Here is an 18,716-nt window from a genome sequence, read left to right as displayed (position 1 = left end):
AGCAGAGGTGCCTTTCTGTGTGCTGGGGGCCACAACGCTCCTCCCACTGCTGGAGCAAACCCAGGCACACTGCAAAAGCCAAGCAAAGGCCCTGGGGACGCTCAGAAGAGAGAGAACCAACCACACAATCTTCTCTTCCCTCAGAACAGAAAGTGAGAGCTTAGGTACCAGAAGCTCATAATAACTAAGCCATGGGAGAAGTATTTAACTGAATTCGGGGTTTGTTAACCGCATTTATTCTAAGCTCATGGCTAGAGAAGAAAGCGAGGCATCAGACCAGGTGCGGGGATGAAGGCAACCTCAGCATTTCACAAAGTGAGTGCACAAATATTCTGGCAGTGGGGTTAACACTACTCAGAACCACCCATGCCACAGGCATGAGGCAGAGCAAACCCAGGGGGAGGTACCCCACCTGTGTAGCATGTCCTTAACCCATCTCAGGGCAAAAAATACCAAAGAGCTCAGTCACCTAACACTGGAGTCTGAAAAAACACACAATGCAATCAAGGACCCACACTCTCTGGAAGAGCGAGGAGAGGCCAAGAAGGCACTTCCTGAGCCACGTCTGCTGGCTTCAGGCCACCTGTCACTCAGCCTCGCAGCACAGCCACAGCACAATCACTGCCTGATGCAGGCCACCTCTGGGTGCTCCGAGGGGACCACATCCACCGAGAGACTGCACGGCTGCACCTGGGAGCCAGTGTGAGCTTTGCTTGCTAGCGCTAGCTCAAGTAGCTGGAGCATTTTTGAAAGGAAAACTGCTACGCTTTCTGTTATCTTTCTAGATATCCTCACACCCCATGGAAGATGAGCTGGGGGGGCAACAATATGGAGTAAGAGCCAAAGGTCTGATAATGTGAATATTCTGGGATACAATATCTACATTATCAGCATTTTCATTAGATCCTTCTAAATAGTCTTTGAAGCAAATATCATCATCTCCATTTCATAAATGAGAAAACTAAGTATTCATCAGATGAGAACTGGCACAAGACCACCCGACCAGGACAAGTCAAGAGCTGTGCAGCTCTCTCAGGGTGAGCTCTAGCAACCGAGCTGGGAAGCCCATTCAGGACCCAACGCAGAACTACGCCACCACTGCAGCCCTTTTATGCAGAGTGGCAAGGTTGTAAACATAACTCTTCAATTATTCAGGAAATAATGCACATCTACACAATATTTAAAAATTATTTAAAAGAGCTTTTCAAGGACAGGAGGAAATGCTTGCCTAGAATTAGATTTAAACAAATAAATACAAAAATGATACATTTGCTACATATTTAAAGCAGCATTAAAAATACTGGGAAGACATATACTCAAATATTAACAATGGCAAAATTAGTTTCTGTATTTTCCAAATTTTCCTCAACAAGTACATTATTGCCTTTATAAGCACAACAAAAGAAGAGTTATCATGTCAGCTTTACTAATTCCCTATTAATCTCATCCCAAAGGTCAAAAGCAGACATCATATGCCTGTCTTAAGTCTTCTTTAAGAATCTGGCCTCCCCCAGCCTTTATATTAAAGCCAACCAGATGGGCCCCTCCTAGCTCTGCTGCCCAGCATCCCACAGGAGACTCTGCTCACTGCTAGCCCAACGAGGCTAAAAAGGCCCCCTTAGCACTAAAGTTCTGCGTCTAGCGCCATGTCACTTCTCTGGGTTAGGAAGTTCCCCCGGACTGCAGCAGCACCTGCCCAGAAAGATACGGCCCCTAAAACCCTGTCCCACAACCCCAAGAAACCTCTGTGAATACAGAAGACTGAACCCCAGAATAGAGCTGTATGGAAGGAGGTGTTCTCTCAAGCACCCCAATCACACCAGGTACAGCCACCAGGCTTTCTCAACTACGCCAACTCTCAGCAATCGCACTGCTGCCAGAGGGCTGGGTCAGGCAGGATTCTGAGGCTGCATTCAGACTTAGAAGAAAAAACTTAAAATTCATCAATGATGATATCATACCAATTCTTACTATTAGCTGATATTTACCACCTGCTGTGTATCCAAGAACTCACTGTATGATACATGTCACTGAGTATGATCCTGAAACCACCACTGCCATCCCATTTGACAGATAGCTCAAAGGTTACACCATCTGCCTAAGCCACACATCTGGCACGAAAATCGGGCAGGGACAGCATCTGCCCTCCCTGCACACTCAGCCTCCTGAGATCCTAGCAAAACGACAGGAAAAAATTATAAAAAACAAAAGACAGCCAGGTGAAGTGGCTCATGCCTATAATCCTAGCACTTTGGGAGGATCACCTGAGGCCAGGAGTTTGAGACCAGCCTGGGCAATATTAAGACCCCAACTCTACAAAAAAATTTAAAAAAAATTTAATCAGGCATAGTGGCATGCAGGTGTAGTCCCAACTACTCAGGAGGCTGAGGCAGGAGGATCACTTGAGCCCAGGAGTTTGAGTTGCAGTGAGCTATGATGAGGCCACCATGCTCTAGCCCAGGGGACAGAGCCAAGACCCCATCACAAAAAAAACAAAACAAAAAAACACAACAGGCTGGAAGATCACCAAAAATCACAGAAAGAGGGAGAGTGTGAGAAAGAAGAACTTAATGGACCCAAAGGTGTAAGTCAATCTTGACATGTAGAAGGCAGATGCGATTCACTCACTCTACTATGAACCTACCACGTAACAGGGACTGTTCTGATACCGACAGCACAGCAGGGAGCAAGAAAAAAGTCAACAAAGCCCTTGGTCTCATTGAGTTTATTATATTGGAGGTGAGGGTACCCCACGGACAGATGAGATAATAACCAAAATAAACCAAAAAACTGCTATGCCCTTTTCGAAATGGCAGCCCTGTACGGCCACTTTGGGTTAGTGCTCAGGGACAACCTCCCAAAGAGCATCGAAGCTGACACAGGAAGCACAAGCAGCAGCCCAATATGCAAAGGTGAGGGACAGCTCCTGGCAGCAGGAACAGCGGGACAAGGCCCCCAAGGTGGGGATGGACTGAGAGTGCGCTGGAACCTGAGTCTGTGACCTGGGACCCGGTGTCCCTGTCTGCCATGGGCCGCCCACAGAGCAGATGAGACCATGAAGTACTTAAGGAAACTCAGTAGTGTCACAGGACCAAAAGGACTGAGCTCTCAAAGCAAGAGCAATTCAAGGGAACAGTCCGGGCTCCTCAAAGGTGACCATAACTCACCCTAAGCCTGTTTTCTACTAGCCGGCACCTCAAGACCCTACAAAGGTAAGCGGGAACATGGCCAGACGTTCAAACCTGCAGCCTGGGCTGAAAGGGAAAAGTTCTCAGGCAAGGTGGAAGGGGCTTCAGTACGGACATACTGGTGGCACCTCAGCATGAAGACAGGGCCTGGGAGGCCTGCCCTAAGCACACCATAACTGGAAAAAAAGGGCAGAAAGAAGGGAACCCAGTACACAGTGAAAACAATATGGAAGAAAACTTAAGTCAAGGATCAGAGGAAAAAACACTACAGTGCCTTGTTCTACAGAAAAACTTAGTAAGGACACGTCAAGAAAGCAAAGCTAAAGGGGAGACAAGTGCAGAACAAGAGGCCATGAAGAAGCCACTGAGCTAAGGAGGCAGCTGAGAACAAGGCAGGCAGAGGCAACCTGAACAGCAGCTGAAGCCATCCCAGTGAGGCTGGGAGCCCCGGAGGGCCAGACACTCCCACCCACGGAAAGAGAAAACCAGTAACAAAGTATCAAAGATTCAAGAGAGGAAAGGCTAGAAAAACAGTAATAAAGTATCAAAGACTCAAGAGAGGAAAGGCTAGAAAACCAGTAACAGAGTATCAAAGACTCAAGAGAGGAAAGGCTACAAAACCAGTAACAGAGTATCAAAGACTCAAGAGAGGAAAGGCTACAAAACCAGTTAACAAAGTATCAAAGCCTCCACAGAGGAACAGGCTGGGGTCCAGGAGGAATTAAGGCAGCAACTCGCAAGGCAGAGGCCAGGTGTGGGGCCGAGGGGCGCTCCAGGCAAGGGCAATCAGAATTAGCCACCTCCAGGAGGGGACTCAGTCTTGCCTCAGATTTCTCACAACACTCCAAGCCAGAGACCACAGGCAACACACTCCGGAGAGGAGAGGCCTGAGGATGCAGCCAGTCATGCTGCTATCCAGGCAAGCAAGGGCTTTGAGGAATGCAGCCCCAGTCGGCCCTTCTTTAAAACATTTGACCATTTAACACACACAACAAAAACCAACTGACAGCAGCTCCTATTTGCAGACAGAGCAATGAAGAGGGAAGGCTAGGTCAAGGTGGAGCAGGGCAGGTCACAGCCCAGGACACTGTGCAACACTCTGTGGGGGACAGGGCTGACCCCGCAAAGCTGATCAGAGCACACAAAGGCAACACAAAGGCGGGGGCACCGCCTCAATGAACCCCACCAAAAACGTGAACCACATAAAGAACTCAGAAATCTCGAGGAGTCCAGGCTGTGTCTGCGGAAATACAGGGCACCGAGACTCACCAACTGCAAACTGCAGTTTCCTACAGAGGCAGGACTGCAGGGGCCAGGAATCTCGACTGTCGCGCCCGACCACACCCTGCTGCTTCCCAGCTTTCCTCATGGGAACGTGGGGATGCTGGTACCCCCATATGGCATTATGAGGACTTAATGAACCCATACAGATGAAGTAGTCAGGAGAGCGCCTGGCACTCAGCAGGGGCCCAGTATCGTAGTGATGGCTAAGTACAGGGCAGAGGTGACGTAGGAAGAACACAATGCAAGTCAGGAGGTGGGAAGATAGATAAAAGGGCTGTGACCTCTCCACCTGCAGGCAGCAAACTAATATTTCATGATAACTTTTACTCCAACTTCTTGGCTCTTAGCCACGTAAGGTTTTCATCATGGTTTATGTCTCAGCAATCTCTCTCAGAAACTAGTATTTCCAACTGAAGTTGAACATCATTCACTTTCAGGGAAAATTAATTTAGCAAATTTTATGCAAAGATAGCATAAATATTAATTAAAGTATTTCTGTTGACCAATTCATGTGTCCGTCTACACATGAGCTTAGAAAAAGAGGTCCCACGGTGGCAGTCACCTCACCCTGCTTCGGTTATTTCTGGATGGTGGGATTGAGTGACTTTAAAGCTTTCTACTTAAAAAAAAAAAAAAAGCCAAAAATTAGTTTTATAAAAACAATGTCATTATTTTTAAACAATGACATTGGTTTTCTGTCTACTTATTTCGTAGGCCTATTCTGAGAACTCAAGGAGGACGTTCAGGCAGAAAGCTGAGCCCCAAAGAGCCCCACACGAGAGTCACTGCGGTGCTGGTGACTCGGGAGATTGTCCAGACAGGGAAGAGACCATCTGCACTCCTCCCATTAACCTATGTGCAAAATGCCGAGACCCGTCACCTGCAGGCTGGAGTAGAGACACTGCGCCTTAACAGCTGTTCCATGATGCACTTGGCTAGGAACCTTCTATTTTACACTTCACATGTTATTAAAACAGCAGCCTTTTGGAAAAGACTTGCACTGGAAACTCAGAAACACAATTTCTAGAGCTTTCCCAGTGGTAATCTGCTGAATAATACAGTTTTTACTGTTGTTTGAGTTTCAACTTATTTCAATAAGTCACTGAATCAAATACTGTGTTTCAAATAAAGAGTCTAAAGTTACTTTAGTTTGGCACTGTCCAAATATATGGCCATTTAAATTTTAATTAAAAGTAAATAAAATTAGAATTCCATTCCTCAGTTGTATTAGGCACATTATAAGTGCTCAGAACCCACTAGTGGCTACTGTACTGGACAGTGCAAAAACAGAATCTGTCCGTCTTCGCAGGAAGTGCTACTGACAGTGCTGTTCTAGTTACCTGAGAATGTTCCTGTCCCTTAGTTTTGTTTTCTTACACTGTACACACAGAACACTACATTAGAACACTTTATCCGCTCCCGTTACTATGTGCACAGAATAAAAAACCTTAATCACCTTTAAACAAGTTTCCAGCACACACACGCCTGGCTAAAGTACAGCAAGAGTACCCTTAGGACTGTGGGAAGATAAAATGCTTAATTACAAACTGCAGAACAGACATTATGAAGGCATTGTTAAAATGTTTTAAAAATAGAAAGATCTCTCTCCATTCTCAGCCCGCCCCCCACCATCCCCAACAGTTAGGAGTTTAGTCTTCTTTAGCAGTTTCTCCAAGAGAAAAGGTTCAGCCTGAGAAAGTTGTATTTGCAAAAACCAAGAGAGAGGCTTTTCCTGTCCAGTTGGCAGTGAGAACAACTTAAGTTTTAGTTTCAATTTCCTTAGAAGAGGAAAAAAGGGAAGGAAGCAGCCTTTTTAATCCCTCACGTGACAATTCACAAAGTGTTCCCAATCTTCATTATTTAATATGTTCTCTGAGGTGGATGTCCCAGTCCCTGCTTCCCAAGTGGGGAAACTGAGGCTCAGAAATCAGAACTTGTGGTGAAACCAGCCAAAACCAGACCTGTGAGTCGGTGGCATGGGCTAAGCGAGCAAGTGCTCAGGGCCAGTAGCATGCCTCCAATGCTGGGAAAAGGACTCCAGCCACAGGGTTTGAAGCAAAAACACAGAAATAATTTGACTTTTCATTTCCTTTCAACTACTGCACCCTAGCCATTCCCTCAGAGTCACAGTATTCCAGAAATATTACGATGATCTGAAATCTACTTCAAACATGAAAAAGCTGTAGCTACCTACACCGAAGTGCTATCACTTAGGAAATTAACCCCACTCTTAAACCACAGGAGAGCCTAACCGGTTATGCACAGCAGCCAATTTAGGACAGAAAAGAGCACATGCCCACAACAAAAAGGCGAATTGCTGACAATCAAAGATATTCCCTGCCAACAGGGATCCTCAGTGCTGCTCCCATCCACTGTACCCCGTCGGCTGGGGGAGGCAGAGACCCACATACGCCGACCCCCTGCGTATAGCCACGAAATGGAGTGCACACCGCCAAAGCCACACAGGTGACAGGTGCACAGGGACACTCGCCAAGTGGCCCAACGGTGGGTGATTCTCCTTCATACTTTTCCAAGTTTTCTAATTTTTCATAGGCATTAATTTCATAATAAGAAAAACCAACAGCTAAAACTAAATGAGGATGTCTTTCAAATACATTGTAGAATTTTTTGAATGTTTTCTAGTTTTGCACTTTATATTATAAAACATAAAAACTGGTTTACCCTTTCCTCAGGAAGGAAAACAAACTGCAGCAGACTTTATTTTTAAAATTCTAAGACAATGACAAAAGTTTTCCTTAGCATTTGATTTACGACACTAGGAAGACCTGCCATCCCAACTCTCGCCTGAGCTGGCAGATCCTCTTTCTTTCCTTTTCTTTCTTTCCACAGACAAGTGTGCTTGGCTCTGGGGATGCAGGTGAAAATACAGCCTCCCCTTCCCTGAGGGCATGCATGGTCAGTAATGCCTCTGAGGTGAACACTCAGACGGCCCGCAGGAAGGGACAGAGGAACTGCTGGGGCGTCTTCTTCCCCTCCTGAAGGAGGCACAGTGCTCTGAAGCTGAGGGCCTGGGCAAGACACTGTTCCCATAACCTGAGCTTGCAGGACAAGCGTTCCCACAAAGCAAAGATGGACTGCTACGTACTTAGAACTGGATCCCAGAGGAGACTGGGTGAGTCACCAACCCCCACCTGCATAGGAATAACACCTTTCCTAAGTGGGCCGATGCAGGCCCCCATGAGCAGGACTTTTCAATTGCTGTGTTTTTATGTACTCACGTGCCTTTCCTGCAAACTCTTCTTAACTGACACACTTTAAAGAACAGTCCACCTGAGAGAGGCACAGAAAAGCTCTCGTGGTTGGTTACTCCGGTTGCCTGAGTTCAGCAGTGATAATCAAGCCAGACGACAGGGTCTGCAAGAGTCATCCTGAAGGGCTGGAGTCCAGTCCAGGGAGAGGAGTGCTGGCCAGGACAACCATCGGCTTCCACGGTGGGGAGCCTGCCCCCGGGAGAACACCTGCACAGGTGCCAGGCAGCACCCCCAACACAAGATTACACATCCTTACCCCTAGAACCTGTGGCTCTGGTGAGGCCATCATGCCATGATCACGTTGTGTTACTACATGACCTTACGGCAGGCAGGTTACCTGAGTGGGCGGAACCATCGGGAGCTCTTAGGAGCAGAGGGCTTCCTCCAGCTGGCAGATGTCATCAAAAAGATCTGAAACACCTTGCTGGCTTGCAGACAGAGGGGGCCCTGAGCCAAGGAATGCAGGTGGTCTGAAGAAGCTGAGAGCTCTCCATCCTCCCCAGCTGGCAGCTAGCAAGGAATCAGGGACCTTAGTCCTGCAAGGAGCTGAATTCTGCCAATAACAGGAATATGCTTGTAAGAGGACCCTGAGGGCCAGCTGAGAACACAGCCAGGCAGCACCTTGGCTTCAGCCGTAGGAGCCTGAGCAAAGGACAGCTGATCCATCCTTAATCTGACCACAGAAACTGCGAGACAGTGAGTGCGTCTCCTGCTAAGCCACTGAGTCTGTGGTAATTTGCTGCACAGCAACAGAAAACTAGTACAGCACAGAAATCTCAAGAGTAAGATGTTGCATTACTCAGGGTACATCTCCAACGTCAGGGGACAAGGCATCTGGGCCGTCTCACTCAGACACATGTTCTGAGTACCTCAGACACCTTCAGCGCCTGCCGCGAACACCCGCCCACCCTTACTCAGGTGCCTGTCTCACAGGGCAGCCTTCTGCGACAGTGCGGCAGCCGCCCACCCTGCTTCTGAGAAACCACTGACGAGCTGGCGAGACCTCCAAGACAGGGCCTCTCCACAGCAACACTGGCCAAGGGCAAGTTCCAGGTGACACTGTGGATTTCACAGTGTCACCTCCTATGAGCCTAGGTGGTCTGATTCAGTCGTCCCCCTTTAGCCTGAATTCTGGCTGCATCACCAAAATCAAGTCTCTAAACTTGAATTTCAAAGGTTTTTTTTTTCTTAACTACAACACTTTTTTACTCCACAACTACAAAATCAGATTCTAAACCATATGACCTTCCCAAGGCATAAAAAGTCTTTATTTTCCAAGGATAACTGCTATCCCTTCTCCCACAGGCCACTTACACGGATCTATTTAAAATAAGGACCAAAATCTCATATTAAATACTGACCAAAAAAAAGTCCAAGACTTTACCTTGAGATACAAATCTTACAATTATGAAAAACTTACTTTTACTTTAAAATATTTAAAAATTAAGTCACAACCATGTATTATCTGAGAAAAAGCTCACAAAGAGACAGGATCCACTGTACACCGCTTTGACTTGCACTACATGAGCATTAAGAAGGCCATTTTTTTTGCAAAAAACATTTGAGGCCTCTCATTTTCCCAAAAGACCTCCACACACACACACACACACACACACCTCTCTTTTTCCAAAGGGCCTGTTGTGCCCTCCTGGCAGCCCTTCTCCAGTGCCAGCCCGTGGCCAGGCACGTGGCACACGCAGCGCTCCAGCAGGGCTCTCCTCGGCTCCACCACAGCCAGCATGGCGCGCTCGAGTCTCAATTTCACTTTGTGGAGATTGGCCGGGACGCAGTGGGCAGGAACAAGCCATGCAGGTATCAGACGGCAGGGGTGTCTGAGTGACAGCTAGTTTCATAAATGCAGCGGAGGCCCAGTGTGATCCTTCACGCTCCTTCTACAACCTTATACCCTTGGGGTCTCAGAGAATGAAACCCAGAAAACAAGGCCCATGGGTGCCACTGTCACCTTTTGAGGCAGATCTCATAATAACCTCTCCTGTGCATCCCTTGCTGTTTACAGGAAGCCACGGAAATGAGAGAAACGCACCTAAAGTGAAGGCTCCCATGCTCTTCAGGGGCCCTGCTGGGCCTTCACCTGTGCCCTCCCACTTGCGCCTCAGGACACTCTGGGGAAGGTCACATCACACTCTTGTGTGAAGTCAGGCTGGAGGGAGAAGAGGGATCCTGGCTGCTCCTCTAAGCTGACTCCCTTGCAAAACGAGAGTGAAAAGAACATGCATGAGTTGGAAATGACTCATGCCAGAGGCCCCGTGGGTCAGGCTATGAATGCTGACACTGGTCAGTTTCTCGGACTTCAAACTGAGAACAGAATTTTCTTTGAGAGAACAGAAGACATTAAAAGATTTAATTAGATATCATCAAGGGTCCTGCAGAAGGGAAGCTGCATGTGACTTGTGCACACTGCAGGCATACCCGAGACAGCACAGCCTTCGAAAGGCCAAACTCTGAATGGAGGGTGGTCAGGGCACGAGACAGCACGTGTCTGCCAGGCTCTCCCTGGGGCTCTGCAACACACCCGTAAGGACCTGGCCAAGCACCTGAGGGCTGCACTCCCACCCTCTTAGGCAGGACTTTTCTTTTAACCTGAGGATGTTTCCAAAGCTATTGGGACCAACCACGGCAAAGTAACAATAGCCCAGAGCACTGCTAGGCCAGGAGGTGAAAGCAGCCAGGGGCTGGGATGCACAGGGCCCAGCCACCCACATCTCTAGGTCAGAAGTCCAGGTAGATAGCACCTCTCACACTATGCAGTTTCCAAAACAAAGGTTTGAGAGTTCAACCAAAAAAACGTAATGAGAACCACAGCCAATGGCATCCCCAAAACAGGTATTTCACCTTCTCTTTTCTAAAGGTTCTTGCACTAATTCCCATCTTCTTTCACCTGCTTTTTCCACATCCTTCTCGATGCTGAAGGTAAACTAGCAGTCTCACAAGGCCAGGCCACAGGGCAAAATTTTCAAGGGCAGGAAACTACTGCCCAGAAAAGGACAAACAGCGCAGGTTGCCTGCCGCACAGGCCACCAGGCAAAGACCCAACTGGGCTCAGTCGATGCTACACATCAGGCAACTGCCCGCTCAAGGACTGCAGATGCTTGTCTTTTCAGAAACGCAGGTCCTGGGATGATGTAAGAGCTCTGAGCGGCTTCTCATCAACAAGGTCCTTTACTACTGGCGAGGCATGCCCTTAGCTCAGTTATTTCCCTTTCTAAGCCACAACTGAAAAACTCTGGTGGTCTCTCCCAACACTCTGGGTAAGCTGGTGGCCAGAAGCAAGTTCTTGACATAGATATTTGTTGACACCAAAAGATCAGCTCCATGTGGAAACACTCACCAGGCAGCCTGCCCTCCTCTAAGCATGGGTATCAAGGCTCAGGTTTACTACTTCTTTCCCTGTCCCTTCTGAAACAGCAGCCACAGTGGCTGGACCAAGCAGAGGTCGCCCCGCCCTTCCTTGAAGAATTTAAGAAAGGCACACAGCAGGCAATCCCAGCAGGCTCCTCCTCTAGGCAGAGATGGTGAGAAGGGGATGTGATGAGGGCCATATTGGAGTCCTGGTACATGCCACCCAGAGATAGGCAAGGAGGGTTCAAAGAGCATTACTGCAGCATCTCCCATTTAGGTGGGGATCAATCCAGAGCTCCTGGCTGGCTTCAGAGCTCACTCTCCAGCCCTATTCCATATGGCCTTTGAGCTGAGTTCTAAAAGGTGGGCACCAGGCCAGGGGCAGAGCAGCAGAACCCTGGAGGCATCACTGAGTTTGGGGGTTTAGTCTTTAAGCTGGGGGCTGGGGGCCAGGGGAGGTGTCATCAGAGGGCTGGGGGAACCTGACCAAGTCTGCTGGCAGAGGCGATCACCCCACTGGCTGCGCTGAGGAAAGACCCAAGCAGGACCCAAGTGCATGAAAGGCACCCACTGTGTGCTGCTGAGCAATCTCCACCAGAGGGACGGCATTGGCTTGAAGAGGGGTTACTGAGAGATGAATGGGGCCAAAGGACAGCATCTGAAGGACAACTGGACATGGGGCACAAAAGAGATCTGCACAGCTGGACAGACAGTGCCCTTGTGCGCTGGCGAAGGGAGCACTAAGGAGGGTCAGGTTTCAGGGTCAAGATCATGAGAATGTGCATCTCCCACACAAGCCCTGCGCCACACCCCCAGATCCTAGCACAGCACTTGGCCCCTGCGGGCTCATTTACTAACAAAAGCAACAACACCCCTATGTACTGAGGCTGACTAGGACTAAGATAAGGTAACAGCCCTAGTGATGTGCACAGGGCATGATGCACCACTGCTCACCAAGAGCAGAGGTGCGACTCCAGATTGTCAGGGGCCAAAACTGGTACTACAGAGAAGACCACGTGTCTTCCTATTTTTTCTAGTGCTAAGAGACACGGAGTCCATTCCAGTTACATAACAGGCTGGAAACCTGAAGCTCTTCCCAAGTGCACCCTTGGGCATATAGTGCCATACATCAAGAAGAATTGCTCCCCACCACCTCACCTCAGAAAGTTCTACAAGAACTGGAGGGAGAGGGCAGAGGAAACAGAGCTCCTCCCTGGGTCTGCAGGGCATAATCAGGCTTCCAGGAATTTAAGAAAGTAACACTTCTAACCCAAACCAGGTGAAACAAGTCACAACACAAGCAACTATTACACTGTATCTCACACACTTTAAAGTACTGTCAACTTAAGTGTTTTCCAACATTTTTTCAATGAGAAATAAAAAGAGCTGTAAGAAAAAAGTTTACTGTAAGAAAGAATCCCAATATCTAACAATTGTAGGTATTTGTAGGACTCCACTGTATGTAACAACCCTAATACCCCCTGCAGGATCCATAAGTGTTTGATAAATCAACAAAAAAATTGTCCAAGGAGTATGATTTAAGTCTGGAAATATCGACACATAACCTACATGCAAATTCTTTCTAGAAACTGGGAAAAGCACCAAAACGCAAAGGAGCTGCATAAACAGCATCACCCCTCACAGCCTCACCTGGGACAATTTTAACTCCTCCCCAACACACACATGAGGCGTTTTGTTTCCTTTCATTTCTTGCCCTCTTGTAGGTGCGCTCAACTTAGAACTTATAATTCCCTCTAGGTGGATGTGGAAATATTTAAAATAAAAATAACAGCTTTCAAAGAATAACTATATACACAACAAAACTGTTTTTATTTTCTTCGAATGCTATTGGCCAGTTTTAAAAAACTGCAGCTGATGCTTTTTATGTTAATTTCAACACAAACTTAAAATATAACATACATCACCCTCCCAAATCGCCTCTAACTTCACCGATTGTTAAACTGTATCACTACCAAAATCCTAGTATCTTTTAAAAGGACTTTCTGGAAAAGAAAAAAAGTTATTTTCCTCCAACCCAATTTGAGTTCCTGGCAACACTAAATCATTCTGCAATTTAACTTAAATGAAACTCCACGCTTATCTGTGCCCCACTTCGACAAGGGGTCTCTAACTTGTCTGGTGGGAGGCAGAGTAAAAAACAGATAAAGTTGACGACTTCCCTTTCCAGATTCAGGAGGAGAAAAGGCAAATATCTACAAGTCGGATTCAGCAGCCGTTTTTTGCACTGTTAGTTCTAGGATCGGGGCAAATCATTCCTTTGCAAAGGGCTTTAAAATCAAAAGGAAAAACAAACTTTCAGTGTAGAATCGGGCCTTAGTCCTCCACATCCGTCCTCGAAATAAACCCGGAGCCCAGGCCCGGCCGGACCGCGGGCGGCCCGCCCCGCGCACTCACCCCTGGATACCCGGGCTGTACGCGCGGCTCTTCCACGGCGTGCCGGGCCGCGGCGCCTGGGCCCCGGGGCCGCCCCCTCCGCTCAGCGCGGCCGCGCGGCTGCCGGACAGCAGGTAGTTGAGGCCGTACGTGCTGGCCTTGTTCTCGCGTTTCCGGCGGCCGGGGTGGAACTGGTGCTGCGGCGGGGAGCCGGCGGGCGCGGGGCCGCGCGGCCCGGGGTGCCCGTTGGCCGCGCCGGGGGCGCTGGGCGCGCCGTCGGCGAAGCTGAAGAAGGCGCCGGCGCGACCGCCGCCCGGCCGGCCCAGCGAAGCGCTGCTGGAGGACGACGACGAGCAGCCTGGGCTCTCTGTGCCCGACTCGGCGTTGGACGAAGACGACGAGGACGACGACAGCGACGGCGACTTGTGCAGGCGCCGCGCGCCCTCGGCCGCGGGCCCCAGCGCCGTCAGCAGCGCGGGGGGCGCGGCGGGGCCCGGGGCGGGAGGCGGGGGCGACGCGGCGGGCAGCGCGGGGCCCAGGCCGCCGCCGCCGCCGCCCCGCCCGGCCGCCCCCGCCGCGGCCGCCGTGTCCAGCGCCGGCGAGTTGAGGCAGAAGTAGGACGCGAAGCCCGAGCCGCCGCGGCCCACGCCCTGCGAGGTCTCCCAGATCTGCATCCACAGGGCATTGGCCGGCCCCTTCTGCTCGGGCTGGATCCAGGCCACGCGCGGATCCATCCACGCGCCGCCCCCGCGGGGCCCGCGCGCCCGCCCCGGCCCCGCCCCCGCCGCGCCCCGAGGCCGGCCGCGCGCGGACGGACGGACGGACGGGCCCGGGCCGGCGGGCGCCCGGCCTCCTGCTCGCGGCCCGCTCTCGTCGGGGTTCCGGCGCGGGCGGCGGCGGCGAGCCCCAGCAGGCCGCGGCTGGCGGCGGCGGCGCTCGGCACGTCCCCGGGCGGCTCCGGCCTGCGGGCTCCCGCTTCACGCGGCGCGGGGCGGGCGCGGGGGCCGCGGCGGTGGCGGCGTTCGGCTCGGGCCGGGGGGACAGGCCATCGGAGAGGGCGGGCGGCGGGGCCGAGGGGGCGGGCCCAGGCGCCGCGCGGCCGGGGACCCGCGGGAGGCGCCGCCGCCCGTGCGCCGGGCCCTCAGTCACGCTCGCGCTGCTCGCTCCGTGCTCCTGCGGCGGCGGCGGCGAAAAGACACTCGCGGCGGCGGCAGGGCGCGGGGGAAGGAGGGGGCCGCCGCTGCCTCCGCTCCAATGAGGGGCGGGGGAGGGGGCGGTGGGGAGGAAGCGCGGCCTCCCTTGCCGGGGCCGCGACGCCAGTGCGCACGCGCGGCCGATTTCAAATCCTCACTAGACACCGCCGCCTTGGTTACCGCGCCTGCGCACTGGGCACCCGGGCTGCGGGTAGGGAGGGGACCGCGTCGGAAGGCTGCGCGACTGGGCGGGGCTGAGGTGGCGGCGGCGGCGTTGAGCCCTTGCAGACTAGACCAGGCTGGGGCGGGCGCGGGAGTCGCGCGGAGCTGCGCGCAGGCCGGCCGTGCGGACATGCGTGCTGTGGCCGGGTCCTGGGCGGCCGCACTGCGCGTGCGCGGGAACAGGTTCCGCGGGGCTGGCAGCGGGCGGCACCCCGGGCAGCTTCTCGTGTCCCCGCCGGCCGGTGGTAGGGCTGGGCCCGGTCCCAGCACGTCTTCACCGGCGGGGCCGCGCAGCCGGCCCCCGCCCCCGCGCCCCGCACCCCCCGCGGCCGGCTCTCGGGGCCTGTCCGCTCGCCGGGCACGGGCGGCGGCGGAACCCGCTTCCTAGCCGGTCCGCGGCCGGGCGTGGGTTTCCTCTGGGATTGAAAACTTCCGAGTCAGTGCCCAGTGCAGCTGCCCGCGGCCACACGGGAGCGTTGGCCCGGGAGGCGGCTCGAGGACGCAGGCTCGGGGGAGGTCGCCCCGCTGCCCGCCTGGGACCCGGTGTCCCGAGCCCTAGGGAAGCCGGCTTGACGGCGGCTTCGTTTGGAAGGCGGCGCCGGTCCCGCGCTGTGAGGTCCGAAGCTGACGCCGGGTGCCAGTGTCCGTCGCGGCTGCGCCCCCCGCGAGCCCGGGCAGCGCGGACCCCGGAGCCGCCCCGGCGAGGCAGCCCCGCGCGCGGTCCCGGGCCCGACCCCAGAGTTTGCCCACTGGCGCCCGGCACCGTGTCGGCGTCAAGCTCGACCGGGCCTTTTAAAGGGCACATTTTAAAAGCTCTCCTCGTCTGCATCACGGATGAGTGGGCGTTAGTGAGCGCGACAGCAAAGATCCCGGCGTTGCGTACTGGCTTTTGGACAAGTATTATTTAATGATAAAAATGAATATTTCAGTTCAGACGTCTTTAAGTACCTGTATGTGGTACAGGTGGAAATTATGACCAAGGATTAGAACATGTGTATTAAGTAAACTACAAAGTATCAAACACACAAGCAAGTCAAACTAATAGTCGTTATTCTGGAGCTCTTTGCTTGCAGCGGCTCATTCCAAAGTCCTTGAAGTCATACCTGGCGCTTCTCTCTCTCCCTCTCCCTGTAACCAACACATCATCTTGGTCTCACTGCCAGCAATATCAATATCCAGAACCCAACTGCTCTCCCTCCTTCCACCGTCCTTCCTCGCCTTCCAGCCATCACTATTTCTAGCCCATTTTAAAGCAGTGTATCCTAGCTGGTTTCTCACTTTCCATTCTTGTCCCTTTAAGCATTTTTGCTTGAGTGATCCTTTTAAGAAAAAAAAAAGGTGTTACTATTTTTAAAGTCAACTCATGCCACTCTTCTGCTCAGAACCCTCCAGGGGCTTGCTTTCTGACTGAGCAAATATAACAGCCTTGCTGTGGCATTCGAGTCTCTTGCTGTCTGGTCCTTCTCCCTCTTCCGCCCACCTCGCCTCCCAGCTCTTCCCCTAATCCAGCCATCACCAGCCACAACTCCTGCTCCTGCTTGGGGCCTTCGCACTTACTATTCCATCTCCTGGCCTCTTCCCCCAGGTGTCTGCACAGCTCCCTCCCTCTCCACTCTCACACCTTAGTAAGGACTTCCAAGTGGCTCTACCTAAGGGCAAACTTAACCCTTCACGGATTCTCTTCGGGTTCGCTGCTTAATTTTTCTCTTCGCATTTTTGTCCGTTAAGTCTCCTAGGGCTGCATAACAAAATACTACAGTCTGAGTGGATTAAGACTGCAAACTTATTCTCTCACAGTTGTGGAGGCTGAAAGTCCAAAATCAAGTTGTCAGCAAGGTCACTCTCTCTCCCAAGGCTCTCAGGGAGAATCTGCCACATGCTCTTCTCTCAGCTTCTGGTGTTGCTGGCCACCCTGGGTATTCCTTGGCTTGTAAATGCATCACTCCAGTGTCTGGCACCATCATCCAATGGTGATTTCCCTGTGTCTGTGTCTCTTCTTACAAAGATGCAAGTTGTATTGGATTAGGGCTAACCCTAATGACTTCATCTTAACCTGATTACATCTGCAAAGATCCTGTTTCCAAATAAGGTCCCATTCACAGGTGCCCAGGTTTAGGACTTACGTGTCTTTTGGGGGCACACAATGGTACCCACTACACCACTAGTATATATTTTATCTTGTTTATCATCTGTGTCCCCACCCCATTAGAATGTAAGCTCCATGAGGAGAAGAATGTTTAGCTGTCCTGTCCCTGCTGTGTGTTGGCTCAAGGACTGTCTGGCACATGCTAGGTCCTCAGTGAACAGTGGCAGAATAACCGACAGTGACCTGACCCACTGGCCTAGTGGGAATGAGCTCAGGCAGGTGCCCTTGTGCAGCTGCCAGGGTCTGTTACACAGGGTGTCACTGTTTGCTGCTTTCAGCATTTTAAGTTTTTCTTTATCACCTCATGCTCTGTCTTTGCAGATTAGCCTCTAGCTAATCCCCCTTAATTTGATTCATCAGCCACCAGACAACTTTTTGTAATTAAAGCCAAGGTTTCGTTATTTATGTATTCGATCATAAATCTCTTTATATAAATTAGGAGCAGTATATTTTTTAATACAAATCAAGAAACAATACTGAAAGTAAAATGTGGTTCTTGAGACCCTGGGCAAGGGAGATCCTTCTCTTTGCTTGTCTATTTCCACAGATAAGCCAGGCTATTCTCCTTTTGGGCCAAACTCACTCTTCTCTCTCACCTGATATTGGAGGGAAGGTAATATTAGAGATTACACTATGGTTTTAGATTTGTTATCATGAAAAAATGGTTTACAAAGTATATTCCATGGACTACCCATGCCCTATGCAGCAATACTGGTCAAAATGCAGATACCTGGTGAAGTTTTAAAACTTTTGCCTAGACCACAGAGACTGAATAGGGAATGTAAATAACTGAAAAAATCAACGTGTGTGTATATTGGTCAGCTACTGCTGGGTAACAAACAACCCCCAAACTTGGTGGCTTAAAGTAGGTGTTTAGTATTGCTCACAAATCTACATTTCAGCTAAGTAGTTTGGCTGCTCTGGGTCACATACCACTGAACCTGCTGTGGGCAGCTGACAGGTCAGCTGAAGGCTGGCAGGTGAAAGAGTGGCCACACTCACATGGCTGGCACTTGGCTAGCTGGCAGCTGGGGCACCAGGGTTGACCTGCCTGTGAGTCTCACGTTATCCAATAGGCTGGCCCCAGCTTGTTCTCAGTGTGGCGCTGAACAGGGTTTCAAGAAAGCAAGCTGACATGCACAAGGCTCAGAACTGCAGTGCCTTCACTTCCTCATCATTCTATGGGCCAAAGCAAGTGGCAAGGCCTCGACAGGTCAAGTTGTGAGGAAATGGCCCCCACGTCTCAGGGAAGGAGCGGCATCACACCGCAGGGGTGTGGGGTACTGGAGGGGAGGAACCAGGACTGCAATATCCATACTCTGCTTCTGTCTTCACATGACATCCTCCCCTGTGCATCCCTCTACACCCGCTCCCCTTCTGATAAGGACACTAGTCATTGGATTTGAGGCCCACTCTAAAACCCAAATGATTTCATCTCAAGATCCTTAACTGATTGCATCTGTAAAGACCTCATTTCCAAATAAGCTCATGTTCTGAAGGAAATTTTACTATTCAGCCTACCACTGAGGCTTAAACAAAACCAGAGAGTCATTTTGCTCCCATAACAAGAAATCCTAAAATTGAAAGACACTGGCATGCTGGTTCAGTGGTCCAGGGTGTCCATGCTGACTTGTCTGAAATTCCCCTGGCCTTTGAC

General features: G+C 51.2%; 1 protein-coding gene across 2 annotated transcripts in view; it reads right to left on the bottom strand.

The window, feature by feature from the left end:
* TENT4A (terminal nucleotidyltransferase 4A) overlaps nt 1-14,725 on the bottom strand; it is a 41,457-nt gene extending 26,732 nt beyond the window's left edge. For both annotated transcript variants that reach the window (XM_045565677.1, XM_045565678.1), the window contains exon 1: nt 13,520-14,725. In XM_045565677.1, the coding sequence (XP_045421633.1) occupies nt 13,520-14,232 (713 nt within the window). In that variant the 5' untranslated portion in view covers nt 14,233-14,725. The remainder of the gene's footprint in view (nt 1-13,519) is intronic.
* Nucleotides 14,726-18,716: the final 3,991 nt, after the last annotated feature.

Source organism: Lemur catta, chromosome 12, assembly GCF_020740605.2.
Source record: "Lemur catta isolate mLemCat1 chromosome 12, mLemCat1.pri, whole genome shotgun sequence".
Taxonomy (NCBI): Eukaryota; Metazoa; Chordata; class Mammalia; order Primates; family Lemuridae; genus Lemur; species Lemur catta.
This window is presented reverse-complemented; position numbering and strand designations above follow the sequence as displayed.